Source organism: Passer domesticus, chromosome 2 (assembly GCF_036417665.1).
Source record: "Passer domesticus isolate bPasDom1 chromosome 2, bPasDom1.hap1, whole genome shotgun sequence".
Taxonomy (NCBI): Eukaryota; Metazoa; Chordata; class Aves; order Passeriformes; family Passeridae; genus Passer; species Passer domesticus.
The window spans coordinates 532,321-553,251 of NC_087475.1; the positions used below are offsets into that span (position 1 = coordinate 532,321).

The 20,931-nt window shown below is 58.8% G+C and overlaps 1 protein-coding gene across 10 annotated transcripts in view; it reads left to right on the plus strand.

The window, feature by feature from the left end:
• STIM1 (stromal interaction molecule 1) overlaps positions 1-19,682 on the plus strand; it is a 72,145-nt gene extending 52,463 nt beyond the window's left edge. Inside the window, exons 9-15 of one of the 10 annotated variants that reach the window (XM_064405000.1) lie at positions 632-732; positions 2,969-3,204; positions 5,218-5,298; positions 8,680-8,746; positions 9,000-9,070; positions 11,425-11,443; positions 16,827-19,682. In XM_064405000.1, coding sequence (XP_064261070.1) covers positions 632-732; positions 2,969-3,204; positions 5,218-5,298; positions 8,680-8,746; positions 9,000-9,070; positions 11,425-11,443; positions 16,827-17,376 — 1,125 coding nt within the window. In that variant the 3' untranslated portion in view covers positions 17,377-19,682. Of the gene's footprint in view, positions 1-631; positions 733-2,968; positions 3,205-5,217; positions 5,299-8,679; positions 9,071-11,424; positions 11,444-16,826 lie in introns of all 10 variants that reach the window. The other 9 variants (XM_064405001.1, XM_064404996.1, XM_064405014.1 and 6 more) reach the window with 9 other exon arrangements.
• The last annotated feature ends 1,249 nt before the right edge of the window (positions 19,683-20,931 follow it).

A 20,931-nucleotide genomic window follows, 5' to 3' on the forward strand; every position in this document is an offset into this window, starting at 1 on the left:
TGGCTGTGTCAGTTCTTGCACCCACATCTTGGCTCTCCTAAGTCCCAGGTTAGCACTGGAGCTGGGAATGGAAGAGCTGTGGGAGGAGACTTTAATTTTTGACACAATGGCACAAACTGAACCTCAAACCAGAAATCCTCCTCAGCCCACACCCTGGGTTTGGTGGTTATTCACGGGAGGAATGAGCCAATGCGTGAGATTCCTTTACTGAGTGAGGTGCCTGGTTCATGGAATCATGGAATGGTTTGGGTTGGAGAAACCCTCAGAGACCTTCAAGTCCACCCATTCCCCGAGCAGTGCCAAGGCCACCACTGCCCCATGTCCCCAGGTGCCACATCCACAGGGCTGTGAAACCATCCAGGGATGGGCACTCCAGCTCTGCCCTGAAAGTTCAGCCTTCCCTCTGCTTTTTGGGAAACTGGGAGAAGGGAGCATGGAATCCCCAAGCTGCTGGGAATTCCTCACCCTGGGTCAGGGAGAGCGTTCCTCAGTGCCAGCACCATTCCCCCTGTTCCCACGTGTGCAGGCAGCTGCAGGGAATGTTCCTGTCTCAGCCCATCCAGGATGCCCGTGGCCTGGAGGAAACTTCAGGTTGTTTTCTTCCCGTGACCTTTCTCTGTTGCTATTGCAGGCTGAAAAGATCAAAAAGAAGCGAAACACCCTTTTTGGGACGTTCCATGTTGCCCACAGTTCCTCTCTGGATGACGTGGATCACAAAATCTTAACTGCAAAGTGAGTGTCTGCCCAGCACCTCCCTCTTTCCCCCCCCGTCCCAGGCAGTGTCCTCACCTCTCAGGGGCTCTGGGGCTCCTTTTGCTGAACTTCTGTTGTCCTCAGTGACCGGGCTTGGGTTTGCTCCTCCTCACCAATAACCTGATTTTACCCGTGAGAAATGGGAGCACAGTGACATGGAGCACTTAAGAGTCCTGCCAAAACAAAGTTCCAGAAGGCTGCAGGATGCTTAAGGGATTGTCCTGGCATGGTTGGGAAGGACCCCAAATCCCACCCTGCCATGGCAGGGACACCTTCCCCTGTGCCAGGCTGCTCCAGCCCCAGTGCCCAGCCTGGCCTTGGGCACTGCCAGGGATCCAGGGGCAGCCCCAGCTGCTCTGGGCACCCTGTGCCAGCCCTGCCCACCCTGCCAGGAACAATTCCTCACTGCCAGGATCCCACCCAGCCCTGCCCCTGGCACTGGAGCCATTCCCCCTGGTTGTTCTCCCCGGGTACTTCAGCTGCTGCTGCATGTTTGAATTGCTGCATTCCTGGAATTGGAATCTCAAATTTGAGGATGCACAGCTGACCCCAGCTGACCCTAACATCTCCCCCTCCTCTTTAAACTGTGCACACTTCTTGCATAGTTTTGTTGATTATTTCTTGAAGGTATTGGAGTAAACAAGGTACTAGGATCAGTAGTACAACGCTGGTACAACTAGTAGTACAACTATGATAGTTGTGCAATAGTACAAATATTATGATGATTAAAATGTATAAATTAATTTTAAAAAGTTTTTTTACTTACGATGTTAAATTTTATTTATTAAATCAACTATTTAACAAAATTTTATTATCACCTTTAATTTTTGATACACTTTCGTTGAGATGTTTTTGTAAATAGATTCTGAGTGATTAGACAGATTTATATCATTAAATTATATATATTACATTCTTATATATTTTAAATTTATATTCATATGTAGTTATAGATTTTAATATTTATTTATAATATATCACATATTTCATATTTATATATAATATATAGTATATTTTAATATATACATAATATACCATACAATTCATATTTATATTTATTAAAATTTTTGATATTTCTATTAATTATCTAGTACTTTACTATTTAATATTTATTTACTATATTTATGTTATTCTATTTGCTTATCTATTATATGGTTATGTATTTTATATTTATATTTCATATTTATACTATTTAATATCAGTATTTATTAATTTAGTATTAAATTTATTAATTTAGTATTAATATCAGTATTATTAATTTAGTATTAAAATATTTAGGTAATTTGGATATTTTTTACTTTAATAATATGTTATATTATTTCTATATTTTTATACTTTAATATTTCATCTAATTAAAATATAATTATATTTTTTATATTTTCATTTCTATATTTCTATACTTTAATATTTTATATTATTGAAATATAATTATATATTTTTATATTTACACTTCTATATTTTTATACTTTAATATTTTATATTATTAAAATGTAATTATATTTTTATATTTTCACTTCTATATTTTAATATTTTAATATTTTGTATCATTAAGATATAATTATATATTTTTATATTTACATTTCTATATTTTATACTTTAATATTATATTTAGAAATTTACATTTCTATATTTTTATACTTTAATATTATATTTAGATATTTACATTTCTATATTTTTATACATTTAATATTTTATCTAATTAAAATATAATTATATACTTCTATATTTTCATTTCTATATTTTTATACTTTAATATTTTACCTTATTAAGATATAATTATATATATTTTGTGTTTTTATTTCTATTTTTTATACTTTTATATTTTATCTTATTAGAATATAATTATATATTTTTATATTTTTATTTCTATTTTTTATACTTTTATATTTAGATATTTACATTTCTATATTTTTATACTTTAATATTTTATATTATTAAAATATAATTATATATTTTTATTTTCATTTCTATATTTTTATACTTTAATATTTTATATTGTTAAGATATAATTATATATATTTTATTTTTTAATATATTCATTGTAATATATAATTTTAAGACTTTTTTTACATCTGCCTGTGTGTCAGTGAAAGAGAATCAGCTGTAGCCTTGTGTTTTAAAAACCTCAGTGTTGCGGGAGGCGTCGGGGCGTGTCCCCTGTGCGTGTCCCCGTGCGTGTCCCCGCGGTGTCCCCACATTGTGCCCCGCGTGTCCCCAGGCAGGCGCTGAGCGAGGTGACGGCGGCGCTGCGGGAGCGCCTGCACCGCTGGCAGCAGATCGAGCTGCTCTGCGGCTTCCAGATCGTCAACAACCCCGGCCTGCACTCGCTGGCCTCGGCCCTCAACATCGACCCCGCCTGGATGGGCACGCCCCGGCCCAACCCCTCGCACTTCATCATCACCGACGACGTGGACGACCTGGACGAGGAGCTGGTGTCACCCATGTCCATCCAATGTACGCCTGCCCCGGCACGGGGCTCCCTGGGAGTGGGGGGTCCCTGGGAACGGGGGCTCTGCGGGCTCCTTGGTACTGTGAGGGGGTCCCTGGGAATGGGGGAACTCCCTGGGAATGGGGTCTTCGTGGGAATGGGGGGTTCCTTGGGAATGGGGGAACAGGGGGCTCCCTGGGAATGAGGAACCTCCCTGGGAATGGGGGCTCTGGAAGCCCCCTGGGAATGGAGGAGCTCCCTGGGACTGGGGGCTCTGGAAGCCCCCTGGGAATGGAGGAACTCCCTGGGAATGGGGGCTCTGGAAGCCCCCTGGGAATGGAGGAGCTCCTGGGAATAGGAGCTCTGGAAGCCCCCTGGGAATGGAGGAGCTCCTGGGAATGGGGGCTCAGAGGGCTCCTTGGAACTGGGGGGTTCCCTGGGAATAGGGGAGCTCCCTGGGAATGGGGGCTCTGGGGGCTCCCTGGGAATGGGGCTCTGGAAGCCCCCTGGGAATGGAGGAGCTCCCTGGGAATGGGGGCTCTGGGGGCTCCCTGGGAATGGGGGCTGTGTCTGCTGGGGCTGGGGGCTGTGGCACAGAGCAGAGCTGGATCTGTAGTTCACCTGCATCAGGAGGGAATCATTGATCCAAGTGGAGGTTTCCGTGCCCAAAGACCACAGCTGGCTCAGGAGCATCCCCAACAGGCCAGCCCCACTGCTGGGCTTGTTTGGAGCCTGGTAATCCCAGCATGGCTGGTGCTTTAGGAATTGTTAACCATCAGCTCATTCTATCTGTGCTGTTCTGGTCAGCTCAGAGATTTAAGCATTTACCAAAAACCCAACCAAAGGCATGGCTAGACATGGCAGTGGGACAGGAAAAGGGATTATCCCAATGTCCCCTTGGCCAAGTCCTGCCTTGCTGCTCCCAAAAGGGCATTTTCCACACGGTTTCCCCTTGGGTGCTGCACCAGGGACTGAGAGAGCTGAAGGGCAGGGACAGGGCTGGGGGCACAGGAGCAGCACCTGGCAGGGCACAGCACCCTGATCCAGGCACTGTCATGGAATCATGGAATCACAGAGTGGATTGGCTTGGAAGGACCTAACTCCCACCCAGTGCCAGCCCTGCCATGGCAGGGACACCTTCCCCCGTGCCAGGCTGCTCCAGCCCCAGTGTCCAGCCTGGCCTTGGGCACTGCCAGGGATCCAGGGGCAGCCCCAGCTGCTCTGGGCACTGCACAGTGTAATCCAAGCCAGGGCTGTCTGGGGGGGCAGAAGGGTCTCAGGCTGGCACTGTGTGCTGCAGGAGGTGCCCTGTGTGCCAGGCCCACCTCACCTCAGCCTGGGGGAGGCCTAGAGCAGGTGCTGAGGGGGCTCAGGGCAGGGCCCAGGGCGAGGCAGGGCTTGGAGGCTTTGGGTAGTGCAGGAGGAGGAGGTACCCGTGTGTTCCCAGGGCTCTGCAGACATGGGGGCTGGAGCCACACTTTGTGGGGTCAGCTGTGCCTGGGGACATTGAAGCTTCAGGGAGTGGAGGCATCCTGCTTCTTCTCATTACCAGTCACCCTCAGAATCGAGCTGGACATCTGTGATAAAGCCCTGGGCACTGATGGCAGGGGTGCTTGGGCAGTCCCAGGGGACACCTGAGGACCGGAGCTGGCCCAGGTGTGAGCCTCCAGCCCCGGCTTCAGCCTCAGCTTCTTGGCACTGAGACACCTCGAGGGAGGCATTTCCAGGGAGCACTTCCAGTTCCACCATCCCAGAGCTGGGCAGAGAGCCTGCCCCCCCTCCTGCCCAGCTGTGTGCCCAGCTGCCCACCCGCCTGCCCCCTCCTCCCTGCAGGTGACCCAGCCATAGCAGGCACTGGGCACTCCCATTCCCAACGCAAGGCAGCCTTTCCCTGTAGGATTTTCTTCCTTTGTGTGCAAACCCTGCCTCGGGAGGGCAGTGCCGAGTTTCTCCTGCCCAGGTGTGTTGCTGAGGCCCCGTGGTGCTTCCCCCAGTAAATCCCCTCTCTCTCTCTCCTGTCCCACCTGGCTGCCCCCCAGATGCAGCCTGGCTTTTCGGGCGCAGGTTCAGCGACCGCTCCTCGCTGTCCTCGGAGGACCAGTCCCTCTGGAAATACCCTGGTTTGGTTCTCTTCAATTTATTTTCATTTTTTTAATTCTGCCCTCTGGCCCTTTTTCTGGACTAAAATACATCCACCAATTTTCCATCTTTCTGGCACGGGAACTAATGAATGTGTCTGTCCTCACTGAGCCATCGGCACCCGCACTAACCCCGGGAAGAGTCTGGTGGGATGAAGAAGAATCTCAGCTGCAGCTCCCACGTGCTCCTGGGGGCAGCTAGGGAGTCTGGGGGGCTGGACTCACTCCCTTTTACCCCTGAGGTGGAGGTGAAGGACCCGGTGAGGCCAGCAGGAGGTGACAGCATTCCCTGTCCCATCCCACCTCCTTCCCTCTGCCCCATCCCTCCCCACAGGTGCTGCTGGTGCCGTGTTCCCCCAGAATCCCCAAATAACCTGAGCAGTGCCACCCTCGGGGAAACCTGTGCCTGGGGATGGCACACAGCCTGCAGGCCTTGGCTTCCTTTGGGATCCTCCCCCTTGGAGCATGGCTGAGCCCCTCTGCTGTGGGACAGAGCAGGTGGACGTGCCAGCCTCGAGCAGGGAGGGCTTTTCCTTGGGCAGGGAATTTGGGCAGTGTTGGTAAAACGTGTCTGGAGGGAAGTGGTGGGTCTGGGAAGCAAAGTCCCAGCCTCTGCTCCAGAGCTCATTGCTTAAAGTAAGTCTTGGAGAAGGAGAGCATGAAGGTGGGAAGTACTGAGTTGGGAAATGAAGGATGGAACACCAGGAAAAAATGGGGAATCCTTAAGGAAAAAAGCTTGGCCCGAGGGGAAAAGAAACCTGTAGCAGAAACCCATCACCCCAGTGAGTTACTCTGCAGTCAGATCCCTGTGAACCTCCACAATGAGATTCCCAAACTGGAATTGCAGCTCGAGCTGAATTTAAAAAATCTTGCAATGGTGTAAAATTCCAAGTTCATGGATGGGCACTGTAGGGAGCAAGGAGCAGTGGGAAAGACTGGGATTCACCTTGGGGCTGTGCAAACAGCCAAGTTGCCAGAATTATTCCTTCTTATTCCTTCTTCCACTGGAAATATGTCCTTGTGGATCTTTCAGTCCCGAGTCGTTCCGCCAGAGGAGCTCTCTGTGCCCAGCTGGGATTTTCCAGAGCAGGGATTGCTGGTTCTTCCATTCCCAAAGGAGCTCTCCTCCTCCTCCATTTCTGAGCTTTCCTGTCTCTGCATCTTTTTAACCCATTTGTACATTAATTTCTTATGCACATAAGAAATCCTGAGCAATCCTGAACACCTTATCTCCTGCCAAAGGAGATCATCTTGTGTGGAATGGCACAGGGGGATGGGATAAAGCCAGCCTGGTTGCCTGGGGATGGCTGCAGCCCTGGGATCCCGCTTTCCTTGAGGGAGGGGAGCATTCCCAAGGCTCCAGGCAGGTGAAGGGGCCTCCCCTGGCTCTGGGGGTGACCCTGGGGGCAGGTGTGGGGTGCAGGCAGCTGCTCAGGGGTTGCTGTGCTCCACTTCCAGCCAGGTGTGACCTCAGGGCTGGAGAGATCCCGGGCAGCTTTGAATTCAGGAACTGCTGCTGGGGCTCCAGAGGACATTCCCATGTGGTTCCCCCAACCAAGGGGAATTGGCAACCAGAGGAGAATATTTCTTAGGCTGAGGGTCTCTGATCAGTCACAGTGGTCATGGAACAGGCTGGGAGCAGGTGAGGCACTCTGGGGCCAGAGTCACCAGTCAGGCATGGAGGAATCAGGCATGAATCCCAGAAAGTCTGGGCTGGGAGTGACCCTAAACTCCTCCCATCCCAGCCCTGCCATGGCAGGGACACCTTCCCCTGTGCCAGGCTGCTCCAGCCCCAGTGCCCAGCCTGGCCTTGGGCACTGCCAGGGATCCAGGGGCAGCCCCAGCTGCTCTGGGCACCCTGTGCCAGCCCTGCCCACCCTGCCAGGGAACAATTTCTGCCCAGTATCCTCAACCCCAATATTTTCAACCAGCCAGGGAACTGCCCCTGGATCCCTGGCAGTGCCCAAGGCCAGGCTGGACACTGGGGTTGGGAGTAGCCTGGCACAATGTGAGGTGTCCCTGCCATGGCAGGGCTGGGAAGAGATGATCTTTAAGGTCCCTCCCAACCCAGTCCCTGTATGATTCCATGCTGCCAGGGCTCTGCTCCTGGTGCTGCCCCTGCACAGTGAGCTGAGCTCTGGGAGCAGAGCTTCAGGTGCCTACACTGACCTGCTCACCTGGGGCTCCAGCTTTGGGCTGTGCAGGTCCCACCCAGGGAGCAGGACAGGGCCATGAGGTGTCTGTGAGGGTGGAATGGCCCTGGAAGTGCCCAGTTCTTGGCTCTCCGGGAGCCGGGTGGTGGCTCCAGGTGGGGTGAATCACTGTCTGCGTCAGGCAAGATGCTCAGATAAGGTGTTCAGAGGCACCTACATCAGCAGTGCTGGAGTTTTCCATGGGCTGGGCATTAATCCAGCATGTTCAGCACCAGCTTAAAGCTGCTTCTGCATTAAACAGGCCTTAACTGCTGGCACGAGGTGGCACAGTGCTGGTGGCACAGGGGCAGCGGGATGGTGCTGCTGGGATGGTGTCAGTGGGACTGGGACGGTGGCACGGTGCCAGTGGGGTGGTGCTGCTGTGGTGGTGCCAGGGGGGTGGGGATGGTGCCAGTGGGGTGGTGCTGCTCTCATGGTGCCAGCGGGGCAGTGCCAGTGCTGGCGGAGCTCCGCGGGCCGAGCTGAGCCTTTGCTCTCTGCCGGCGGAGCTCCACAGGCCGAGCTGAGCCTTTGCTCTCTGCCGGCGGAGCTCCGCGGGCCGGGCCATGCCCTCGCTCTCTGTTGGCAGAGCTCCATGGGCCGGCCAAGCCTTGCGCTCTCTCTGCCAGCGGAGCTCCACAGGCCGAGCCGAGCCCTCGCTCTGTGCCAATGGAGCTCCACAGGCCGAGCCGAGCCCTTGCTCTGTGCCAATGGAGCTCCACAGGCTGAGCCGAGCCCTCGCTCTGTGCCGGTGGAGCTCCACAGGCTGAGCCGAGCCCTCGCTCTGCCGGCGGAGCTCCACAGGCTGAGCCAAGCCCTCGCTCTGTGCCGGTGGAGCTCCACAGGCTGAGCCGAGCCCTCGCTCTGTGCCGGTGGAGCTCCACAGGCTGAGCCGAGCCCTCGCTCTCTGCCAGCGGAGCTCCACAGGCTGAGCCGAGCCCTCGCTCTCTGCCAGCGGAGCTCCACAGGCTGAGCCGAGCCCTCGCTCTCTGCCAGCGGAGCTCCACAGGCTGAGCCGAGCCCTCGCTCTGCTGGTGGAGCTCCACAGGCTGAGCTGAGCCCTTGTGCTCTCTCTGCCCACGGAGCTCCGCAGGCCGGGTCGTACCCTCGCTCTGCCGGTAGAGCTCCGCAGGCCGGGCCGTGCCCTCACTGTCCCCGTGTGTCGTTGCAGCTCCGGCCTTGCCCAGCACAGTCCGGCAGCGCCTGGTGGAGCCGCAGCACGGCCACGGATCGCAGAGGTTGGTAGAGAGTCTCGTGCCGGGGCAGCCCGAGGCAGGCCCCGTGGCCCCGCTGCGGGCGGGCCGAGTGTCCCTGCGCCGAATGCACAGCCTCACCTCCGGACAGTCCTTCAGCTCCGACCTGCCCGGCTCCAGCCCATCGCCTGCCTCCACCTCCTCCACCTCCTGCTCCTCATCCACCACCACCGCACCTGCTCCTGCTTGCCATGTCCACCCTATCTATTACCATCACACCACCTCTTATTTCCTCCAGATGGATTCCATCCCCGACCTGCCCCCTCCTGATGTCACCTCTGGAGTTCGCTGTCGCACTGGGAGCTTTGGGTATATTGCTGTTTCTTTTCTAGCTGCCTCCTGCCTGCCGTGCCTCAGAGCTGATGCTTGCTGGGGTGCTCTTTCTCTCACGTTCCTCCTGCCCTGTTCTTCTGGGCCTTTGTTCCGTGATTTATCCACTTTTGTTCCTTCTGCTGCTCTCCTGAGCCTCTAAGGAGGATTCCGTGGGCCATCCCCACGCCCACGAGCTCCCGAGGTGCTCTGCTGTTGTTTTACTGCAGTGAGCAAATGAGAATTCCCAGGTGCTCGGCATTCCCTGAACGAGGGGATGTGGGGAGGTAACAGAACTGATCGCCAGACCTGAGCTGCTTTGAAGCCTGGACCTCCCTGGGGTCCTCACGAGCGGATTGCAGAGGGAACATGATGGGTGGGGACCACGAGGTGGCAGCTGGAGAAATCTGGGATGGTTTTCAGAGGTGCTAGAGTGGCAGTTCAGGAATGTGTTCCAGAGTGACTCTGCCTCTGGGCTGGTAGGGATGAGGAGTGGGGGTGTTTTGGCTAGGGAGTGTCTGAGGAGGGAGCTGGAGCTGCTTTTGTTGGCTTTAGCTTGGTCCCTTTCAGCTGGATCCCTGGTACATCCTAGGGACTGCTTATCCTCCATGCCTCAGTGCCAGAGTTGTCCCAGTGCGTGGTGCTGGGGACAGGGAGGAGCAGGAATCCTGCCTGGTGCTCCCTGACAGGAGTGCTGTGTGTCCCAAGCCCAGGATCAGGCTCCTGGGGTGGCTGTCACCCAGGCGACACCCCACACGTCCTGGTGCCACGGGGTCAGGGGTGCAGCCAGCCCCAGGGTGCTGTGTCCCTGTGGGATCCCCCTGGGGCACTGGGATCTGTGCTCGTGGCCTCAGCTGTCCCAGGCACTCGGTGCAGGCTGTGATGGACCAGGGAATCCTGTCCCTGCCAGGTCATTCCATCTCTGTCCCATGCTTTCTCCATGGCACAATTGCAGCCAGCCTGCTGATCCTCAGTACTGGGGAGCAGGCTGCTGGGAGGAGGCTGGAAGTCTCTGGGTGAGGCAGAGGAGAGGGGAGATGTCCTTCCACCATCATTTCTCCAGGCAGGGAAACATTCCCAGTCACCACATCTTCACCCATCCCAGCACGATGTCCCATTGTCCCTTACCTGTGGGTCCCTCTGCCCTCGGGTGCTGGGATCTCTCCTGGCCTTGCTCACAGTCTCTGGTTTGGGTGTTGCAGCCCCTCCCTGCCCCGTGTGTCTCCAAGCTGAGCAGCCCCAGGCATGTTCTGGAGTCTGGAATACTGAGGGAGGAATTCCTGCACCTGCTCCTCAGTGGAGAATTAAAGAGCAGCATCTCAGTCAATTCAGTAATGGTTGGTTGGGGATGATGAGAGGCAGTGTAATTAATTAACTCCTACCAGTGGGAGCTCAATTGCAGCTGTCCCAATTGGACTGGTAGAAGCTGGGAATGCTGCTGGTCCCTGCTTCCATTGCCTGCCTGGCTCTGCAGGGGGGAGGGCTCATCCTGGCAGCCTGGGGCTCATGTCCTGTGTCCAAACCAGCTGTTTAAATGTGATTTATTTCCACCGAGGCCCGTGAATGCCTGCCCAGGACAAAGCCTGGGTCCCTGCAGACCCCCTGAGAGTGGCAGAGGGAAATGGAATCCAGTGTGGGGACCCCAGGAAGGGAAGGGGATGGTGCCAGAGGAGGGAATAAGTGGGGCCTGCCCTGATCAGAGCCCAGCTGGTCACCGCTGGGTGCAGCAGCAGTGTCCTGTCCCTGCTCCCGTGGCTGAGCCTGGCTGGTGATGCAGGGGAAGGGATGGAGTCAGAGCCTCCCACCCAGGACTTGCTCCAGCTGCAGCTCAGCAGGCAGCTCCCCGCCTCACCTCATCGTCCCTGCTCAGCCCAGCAGCAGAAATGAGGAGCAGGGTGCCCGAGGCTGTGGGTTCGTGGCGTGCTGGTGATTGTTTTGTCCAGCTGCATCACTAGCAGGCCCTGTTTGATGCACCCCCAAAGGCGCCGGTGGATTGCTGCCCCTCCTTGATGGCCCCGCTCCCGGAGCCTTTCCTGCCATCCCTCAGCCTCCTGGGAGGCAGGCAGCCCACGGGGAGCCTCAGAAAGGCCTTCAGGGAGGAGCAGAGCAGAGTCCTGGCTCCCGTGGTGGGAGGAGTGTGCCATCCTGGCAGTGGGGCTGCTGGAGCTCTTTGGGCTCTCCCGCACCCAGCAGAGCCAAGGCTGGGCAGAGCTCGCAGGAGAAACATCTCCAAGGAGCTGCCCCGAGGAGCGAGGCTGGGGACGGCTGTCTCCGGGGTCCTGCTGGGGTTACCCTGGCAGGGAGCCTCTCCCTCAGCTCCTCACTCTCTGCTTCTCTTTTGCAATTGGCTTCAGAGGATCCGGCGCCAATAAGGTCAGAGCGGGTCCGGGCCGAGGCGGCTGCGGGATCGGGGGGTCCCCGGGGGGAGAGGGGCTGGGGGCTGTGTGTGCACAGGGGTTTCTGCTGCCAGTGCCTGCCTCAGGTGCATAAAAGCCCACGGAGATGGGAGTGGAGCACCACGTGCCCGTGCCCAGGCCCTTCTCCAAGCAGGAAGGGAGGCGGCAGCCAAAGCTCAGGGAAGGGAGAGAGTCAGGAATGCAGGGAAATGAGTAATTCACAGCTCTGGCAGGGTGGAAGGGAGGAAGCTGCTGCTGGGTGTGCGCTGAGGCTGCGCCAAGCCCAGCCCCACAGCAAATCTGGGACTTTGCCTTGAGAGAAGCCTTGGTCATGGTGCCACACACACGGAGCCCGGCAGCCAGGGGTGCTCAGGAGCCAGACGCAGGGGGACGAGGCAGCCAGGGCCGTGTGCCTGCTGCTGCACACCCAGGGCAGCCAGACACACAGGGACGAGGCAGCCAGGGCTGTGTGCCTGCTGCTGCACACCCAGGGCAGCCAGACACACAGGGACGAGGCAGCCAGGGCTCTGTGCCTGCTGCTGCACACCCAGGGCAGCCAGGGCTGTGTGCCTGCTGCTGCACACCCAGGGCAGCTCCTGGGCCGTGCTGGGCTGGACCCCAGTGGGGACACCCAGAGAAATCCCTCGTGGGCTGCAGGGCTGGGGAAAAACAGGTGTTTGTTCTCCATCCTCCTCCTGCTCCTCCCCTGCTCCTCCTGCACTCCCAGCTTCCTGTACTCCAGGCTTTCCTTATTCCATGCTTTGCTCTCTGCTTCTTTTGTTCACCATCCCCATCTCCTCACCCTCCCTCCCTCCCTCATGGCTCAGGTGGGTCCTGGTGGGGTGGGAGGGGGCCAGGAGGAAGCAGATCCATCCTGCCTTGGGCAGGGTCACTGTGGAGGTGCTGGAGTGCCTGGATCCATGGAAAAGAGCAGGGAGCACTGCTGGCATGGAGGAAGGCTCGGGCTCCCAGGTATTTCCCTGTCCAGTTGCTGCTCTGTGCTTTCCAGGAGGGATGAGCTGTCAAGGGCTCCTGCTGCTCCACAAAAACACTTCCTCTGATCCCTTCCTGGGATCCCATCAAGGCCAGCCTGTCCTGGGATAGCTTTTCCTCTTGAAAGTGTGCTGGAGCAGTTCAGGAGCATAATCCCCATGGAGATCAGTGGGATACAGGCCAGGCCTTGCTGAGTCTCATCCGGGATGGTGGCAGTGTCCTGGGAATGCTCTTTCCTCCCCCTTGTCCTGGCATGGACTCAGGAGTGTCCACTGCTCTGGCTGCCTCTGACCCAGCCACTGTGATCCCAGGAATGCTGTCCCTGCTGTTGTGCACTTCCTTGTGGGAACCACCAGGAAAAGGCTCATTTGGGGCTGAAGAAAATCCCAGAAGTTCCTGGCCACTGGTGCTCAGCTCCCAGAATCATCCCAGTAGGAATGCAGGAGGTCCCTGTGCCTGTGCCAGGTGTCCCTTGGATTGTCCCTGGCGTGGTGGGTGTGTGCTGTGAGCCTGGCACAGCAGGGTGGGCACTGCTGCTGCTGTCACCAGCTCAGCTCTTCCCTGTGCCCTTCAGGAATATATTCCTGATTTACAGCTGGAGAGGTTGTGCATGAGCAGAGTGGGAATATTTGGGAATTGCTCTTGACCATCAGCTCCTTCAGTCCCCCGGATGAGCCCAGAGAGATGAACTGGGGCTCCCAGGGTGGAACCCACTCCAGGGCTGAGGATCCAGGGAACAGCCACCCCAGGAGCAGGGACACCGACCCTGTGCTCAGCCAGAGCCTCCCAGGAGGTGACACAGTGGCTGTGGTGTCACCGAGGCCCTGCCCACCTCCCGTGCTGTGGCACCAGCTGTCCTGGGATCGGGTTCCCAGCGTCTGCTCCCCGGGCAGATGCTCCTGGAGCAGAGCATGGATCTCCATCTGCTGGCATCGCCTTCTGCACTGGCTGCAGGGCTGCTTTGGTCCCTGCTGCACTGGAACCTGCCGGGCCTGAGGAGAGGGAGCAGCTCTGGAGCCCAGCAAGGAACACTCGCCCTCTTCACACATCCTTGGAGTCTCCTCAGTTGAAGGAAAATCCAGTTTTGCTGTATTTGCTGCCCTCTGGCTGTGTGAAAGGATTTATGTCACCGACCCTCGCCCGGATCTCTCCCCGTGGGATCGTGGCAGCCAGAAGGGACGGGCTGATTTCCTGGAAAAGAAGATTGTGGTGGAGCTGGGACACTGCCTGAAGGGAGGGGGTACCCCCATCCCAGCCAGGGCACGCGGGGTCCCTCGGGGCTCTCCAGCTGCTCCATGAGTGCAGAGTGGGCACTGCATTCCTGCCAGGATCCCACCCTGCCTGGCCTGAGCCTGGCTCTGCCCAGCACTGTTCCCGTGCCAAGGCTCTGCCCCACAGCCTCGCTCCTGCAGCTCTGCCACTCCCGGCCTTGGGCTGGTGCCAGCCCTGCAGCCAAAGGCTGCTCTGTGCTCCTGGAAAGGGGCACGCTCAGGGATTTGTGGAGGAAATGAACCCCTGGAGTGGGTGTTCTCAGCATGTGCAGGTGAGGGCTTCTCCACCTTCCCTGGGAGAGGAGTGTCCAGGCAGGAATTCCCAGCAGGAATTCCCCTTTGGAGGTGTGGCAAGGCATGAGTAGCAACATTTGGGAAGGGCAGGAGATTCCTGAATTCCTGACAGAGCCGGAGGCTGCGATGGCAGTGACATTCTGTCTGAGGGCACTGGCAGCATCCCGAGGTGTGCCAGCCCAGGGGTGTGCCCATGTTTTGGGGGTCAGCCCCAACACCCCGAGTTCAGCCCCACTGTTCCCTGGCTGCTGCTGTTCCCAGTTATCCCAGTTACCCCAGTGACAGCTGTGGGCCACCAGCCGTGACAGTGACCTTCTGCAGTATCTGCTGGTGGCCCTGGGAGCTCGGTGGCTCCACACGTGTGCTGATGGCCCTCGTGTCCCTTGGGGGGGCTCCAGCTGCTCACTCAGAATGACCTGGGCTCCCTGCGGGGACAAGGACAATGCCAGCACTGCCTGGGGCTCTGTGCTGCTGGGGAGAGCAGAGCTGAGGTGTTCTGCACTGCTGGGCTCCCCCAGAAGATCCAGGGCTGAATGCCACGCACCCACAGGATCCCTTTTCCTCTGTTCCCTGGAGCTGCTGGAGGAGGCTTTGTTCCCTGGGTTCTCTTGATGAAATGCTCTTGTTCCAGCACGAGGAGAACGTTCTGGGCCTGGCCCAGCTGCCGTGCCAGCACAGCCAGGACTCCAGAGTGTTGTGGAGAGCAGTGAGGAGGAGGGCCTTCCTCAGAGACCAGGGCTGGGACCAGCGCTGGGAACCATCAGTAGGGACAGGGATCCAGGGCAGGGACAGGGATCCAGGGCAGGGACACGGAGCTGCTGCTGTGGGCACGCACTGCAGGGAAGGGATGGAGCATCCAAGGCACCTGGGCAGGCTGCAGAGCTGGGACCCTGCCAGCCTCAGCAGGACCAAGGGCAGGGCCTGCACCTGGCTCGGGGCAATCCCAGCACAAACACAGCCTGGGAGAATGGGCTGGGAGCAGCCTGGGCACAAGGAGCTGGGATTGCTGGGAGAAGCTCCACAGGCCCTGAAATCCCTGTGCCCTGGGCTGGTCCCACAGTGTGGGCAGCAGGAAAGGGACTGGGATTGTGCCCCTCAGGTGAGAGCCCACCTGAGAGCTGCCCCAGCCCTGGCCCAGCCCAGGAGGAGCTGGAGCTGCTGCAGAGAGCCCAGAGGAGGCTCCAGGATGAGCAGAGGGATGGAGCAGCTCTGCTGGCAGCAAAGGCTGGCACAGCTGGCATTGTTCACCTGCACAGGAGAAGCTTTGGGCTGAGCTCAGGGTGGCCTTGCAGGGCCTGCAGGAGCCCCAGGAAAGCTGGAGAGAGACAATTTCCAGGGCATGCAGGGACAGCACACAGGGAATGGCTTTAAGCTGAAGGAGGGCAGGGTTAAATGGGGTATTGAGAATTAGAAATTGTTCCCTGGCAGGGTGGGCAGGGCTGGGATGGAATTGCCAGAGCAGCTGGGGCTGCCCCATGATCCCTGGCAGTGCCCAAGGCCAGGCTGGACACTGGGGCTGGAGCAGCCTGGCACAGGGGAAGGTGTCCCTGCCATGGCAGGGTGGCACTGGGTGGTCCTTGTGGTTCCTTCTCACCCAAACCCTGCTGGGATCCCTGAACATTCCGCAGCTCTCCCTGGATGTCTCCAGCTCCCTTGAGGAGGTTTTCCCTTGTCTTGCCGGTCTCCTCAGCTGCCTCCAGGCTGATGGTGATGGTGGCACGCCAGGAGATGCTCTGGGGGCTCCGTGCAGTGCCAGGCAGGTTTGGTGTCCCATGTGCCAGGAGCAGCGATCAGGGGGGCTCCAGGGCGAGGGACAGCTCAGCACCTCCCGTCTCTTCCCACCCCTCTCGCTTCTCTTCCCTGGCTCCTTTCCTCTCCATTGCCTCCATTCCGCTGCCCCTCCTGAGCGTGGGCAGGGCCGGGCCCCTCGCCCATCCCGCTGCCCTGGGGAAGCACGGGCACAGGGCCCTGGGGAGGGGGGCACAGGCACACAGCCGGCAGGAGCGAGCTGTGACTTGTCATTTCCCTCGTCCTCCCGCTCTCCAGAGGGGCTCCGGGAGCCGCGTTGGCCGTCACCGGTAGGCACAGGCTGGGCACAAACCACGTGCAGCGGGGCTGGGCATGGCTTCGTGTGGGGACGGCCAAGCTCTAATTCCTGCCGCCGGGATTAGAGGCTGGCACAGCCGGGCAGGGGGCAGGGGCGGGGGCTCGGGGGGCGCGGGAGCACACACGGATGTGGCAAGGGCTGAGGGACCCTCCGGGGAATGTGGGGGGACACTGGGCTTGGGGCAAGCTGGGAGCGCTCTTGGGTCCCCTGGGATCCATGGGGCGAGATGGATCCCATCCCAGAATGGGGGATCCCCCTGCGATCATGGGGAGGGATGGATCCTGTCCCAGACTGAGGGATCCCCCTGGGATCCATGGGGAGAGATGGATCCTGTCCCAGACTGAGGGATCCCCCTGGGATCCATGGGGAGGGATGGATCCTGTCCCAGACTGAGGGATCCCCCTGGGATCCATGGGGAGGGATGGATCCTGTCCCAGACTGAGGGATCCCCCTGGGATCCATGGGGAGGGATGGATCCCATCCCGGTTCCGTGTCCTGGCTCCCTCGAGCTGCTCGGGGTGAGCCCTGGGGCACAGAGAGGGGCAGAGGCGGGGCCGGGCGAGCAGGGGCTCACTGCCAGCCCCTCTGGGGGTCTCTGGGGTCCCCTCAGCCGCTGCTGCCGTCCGTGTGTGCTCGGGGCCGGGCCGGGCGGGGCGGGCACTGACCCCTCTCTCTCTGACCCCTCTCCACCGCAGAGATTTAACTCGCTGCGACTCCGACTCCTCCATCCCGCACCTGAGCGACCACCAGCGTATCCCCAGCTCGGCGCCCAAGCTGCTGGCTGCCCGGCCCACGCTGCTGACCAGGTCCATGGAGGAGGCTGCCCCCGCGGCCCCGGGCCCCGGCGCGCCCACCCCCAACGGCGGCAGCCGGCACGGGGAGCCCTCCGCCCTGGCGGCCTTGCAGGAGCGGCTGCCCGAGAGCCCCATGGTGATGAAGAAGATGATGATGGTGAACCACGGCATGGAGAAGTCCTCCAGCCTGGGGGAGATCAGCCACCCGACGGCCGGCAAGCCCAGCCACTCGGATTCGTCGCGGTCGCACAGCCCCAGCTCCACCGAGCCCGACACCCCCTCCCCCATCTCTGACTGCCGGCCCAGCGGCGCCAGGAACACCCGCATCCCGCAGCTGGCCGCCAAGAAGAGCCCGGGGGACGAGGACAGCAGCCTGACGGGCGACGAGGTTGACCTCGGCCAGAGCAAGAAAAAGTTCCCCCTAAAGATCTTCAAGAAGCCCAAGAAGTAGGGGGGGAGCCCCCCGGACGCGTCCCGCCGGGCCGGGCCGGCCGTGCACCGGGAGCGCAGCGCGGCCCGGCACCCGCGCCCGAGCCCCCAGCGCCGGCACGGGAGGAGCTATTTAAACTTATTTATTTCCTCATCTCCGAGGCGAGAAGCGCGAGAAGAGCCGCCCCTGCCTGCCTCCCTCCGACCGCTGCGGTCCCGGCTTTGCTGTGCATGGCTTCCAGTTACTCCTGCTCTGCTCAGCCACGCGGCCTTTGGGTTTGGTTTCAATGTGGTTTTATTTTTTATTTTATTTTATTTTATTTTCTGTCGTTGTTATTAATTTGTTTTCCTGCCTCCTCCGACTTTTGCACAGGCTGAGGGCGGGCTCGCCGGGGTCGCGGCGGTTCTCCCGCATTTCTCCGAGTCAGTTCTCCGGGCCGGGCCCTCGGCTGCATCCCTGGGAAGGGGATCCCCTCCCGGGCAGCCCTCGCTGCCCAGCAGCAGGGGAGGACTCTGCCCTTGCCGGTACTTGTGCGCTCCCGGTGCCCACGGCGGGGACGGGGCTGTCCCCGCAGCGCTCTGCCCGTGCCGGGGGGACACGGGAGGGACACGCCTGACCCTGGCTTCACTTCCCCGGGCACCCTCCCCGGCCCCCTGCACTCCTCCCAGCCCGCCGTGCCCGGGGACACAGCTGGTGACGAGGGACAGTGAGGGAAGGGCCCTGGTGACAAGGGGCAGTGAGGGAAGGGCCCTGGTGACAAAGGACATTGAGGGAAGGGCTGTCCCTCGGGGTGCTGGTGCAGAGCCAGGTCCAGCTGCCACATCCACATGGAGAGGAGAGGAGGGGGCTCCCCGGAGCAGGGTCTGTCCCGTGTCCCCTGTCCTGGCTGGGCAGGGCCAGAGGGAGGGACCAGCACACAGCGGGGCTCTCCAGGGCAGGGGACAGGCCGTGCCTGGCTGGCAGGACCATGACAGAGTCCTCCCCGGGAGCAGGCGGGCACTGGGGGCTCTGTGCCCCCCGAGGGACGCAGGAGGCTCACAGGCAGTGTCCCCTCACCCTGAGGCCACACGCCGGGGTGCCCCTGGCTGTGCCAGCCCGACCCGGGGCTCAGTCTGTCCTGAGCCACTCCCAGGGCTCTGCCATCCTCCCTCAGCACAGTGTGGGTCACATCCTGCTGCTCACAGCCCCCGGCTCCCCTCGGCGTGTCCCCAGCACAGCCTGGCCACTGCTGGGTCCCCACTCAGGGCAGCGGCTGCGGCTCAGTCCCACTCCCTGCGAGGGCTGAGCCTGTCCAGAGGGGTGAGCCCTGCCCCGGGGCTGGGCACCGAGGGGTGAGCCCTGCCCCATCCCCGGGTCTGGGCACCGAGGGGTGAGCCCTGCCCCATCCCCGGGGCTGGGCACTGTCCCACCCCGAGGGGTGAGCCCTGCCCCAGCCCCTGCCCCGAGGGGGGAGCCCAGCCCCGGGGCTGCCAGGGGATCCCCCAAACCCCCTCCCACCCCACTCGAGGTGGCTCCCTGGCACCACACGACCCCCCCAGCCCGGGGTCCCTGTCCTCAGCACCCCCTCCGTCCCCAGACCACCATCCCGCACGTCCCCGGGGTGGGCAGGGGGCTGCTCCTGCCGAGGCAGAGGAGGATGCACGATGGGGGAGGAGGAGGAGGAGGAGGCCGGGCCGGATGCCGAGAGCCCCCCCGGGGCCTTGCTTTATGCCAGAGTAATATATTTGTGTCTTGACAATTCAGGAAGGGCTACAAAGGTGTTTTTTGTTGCGTAGGCGGGAGTTAAACAATTTCACTGTTGCTTTGGGATAAGTGAAAAATTCCTCTCAATGACTTTAAGTGCCTGCATTTCCCTGGGGACGGGGGGACGCGCTCGGCCCCACAACGGGGCTGCTGCTGGGCACCCCGATTCCGTGGGCACCCCAATCCGTGGGCACCCCGATTCTGTGGGCACCCTGATCCATGGACACCCCGATTTGTGGGTACCCCAATCTGTGGGCACCCTGATCCGTGGGCATGCCAGTTCATGGGCACCCTGCTTTGTGGGTGCCCAGATTCCTTGGGCACCCCAGTCCATGGGCACCCCGATTTGTGGGCACCCTGCTGTCACGGGCAGGGCCCCCCGGGAGCGGGGCCAGCGGGGTCGGGGCCGGAGCTGCTTGTGGTGTCAGAGACCTGTGGATGCTTCTGGAGAAGGGGTTGGGGATCCACCAAACGGCAACTGTTGACACATCTGCCAACTCTTGATTTAAGGTGGTTTTTGTTTTTTGTTTTTTGTCATTTCATAAAACTTTTCAATCCAATAAAGCATGTAGTCTATTTTACGAGCTGCTGGCTGCTGCTCTCTTCTTGCAGCCCTGGCCAGGCTTCCAGCACAGTGGGGAGGGGCACTGGTGCCTGCTGGGGATGTTCCTGGCCAGGTCAGTGGGGACAGAGCAGAAGGACACCCCTGCAGCTCCCCCCTGCACCAGGGCCCTGCCATTGTCCTCTCCCGTGGGAATTGGGTCCACAGGCACAGTGGATCCACCCCGGGGACATCCTGGCACTGCCACTGCCATGGGGACAGGGACAGGCAGCCACCCCCAAGCTGCTTCAGGAGATGGGACAGCTCTGTGGGCAGTGGGTCACAGAATCCCAGAATGCCCAGGTTGGGAGAGCCCTTCCAGCCCATGGAGCCCAGCCCAGCCCCAGCAGCTCAGCTGAGCCCTGGCCCCCAGTGCCACATCCAGGCTTTGTTAAACCCCCCCAGGGATGGGGACTGCACCCCCTCCCCGGGCAGCCATTCCAGAGCTTTATCCCCTTGCTGGAAAAACTCTTTGCTGCTCCCAGCCTGGATTCCCTGGGTGCAGTGCAGGCTGTGAGCTCTGGCTGTGCCAGTGCTGCTGCAGACAGAGCCCAGCCCCAGCTGAGCACAGGCACCTTCCAGGAGCTGGGCAGGGTGAGGAGGGCACCCCTGAGTCTCCTTTTCTCCAGGGGAGCCCCCCCAGCTCCCTCAGGGCTCCTCTCAGGGTTGGTGTTCCCAGCCCCTCTCCAGCCTCGCTGCCCCTCTGGCCGTGCTCAGTGTCCCCAGGTCCTTCCCAAGCTGAGGGGACAGAGCTGGGTCCTGCTCCCAGAGTCACCTCTGAGGGGCAGGACGTGTCCAGGACAAACAGTGAAACACTGGCTGGGAGCTGTGGTTGGCATCGGCTGGGCTGGGGGATGGCGATGGCACAGGGAGGGCAGCAGCCATCCCATGGGATGGGCCCCTGATGGCACAGGGACAGCAGCCATCCATGGGATGGTGGCACAGGGACAGCAGCCATCCCTCGAGCTGTGCCCCCGGCAGATCCCAGTGTTTCCAGTGCCCTCCATGCACTCCCCTGTCTCAGCACCCTCCCCGGGCAGTGCCCGCTGCTGCAGCCCCAGCGTTCCCTCTTTCGGAAAGCCCCAAGCGCATTTCCCAGGGCAGAAATTCCCCGGGCCCGCCCAGCCCGACCTCTGCGGGACAGAGCTCCTCGGGGTTCATTCGAACCCTGCAGGGCTCCTCCTTAGCCTGGCGCTCATTAGCGCTCATTAACACTCATTAGGGCCGGCTGC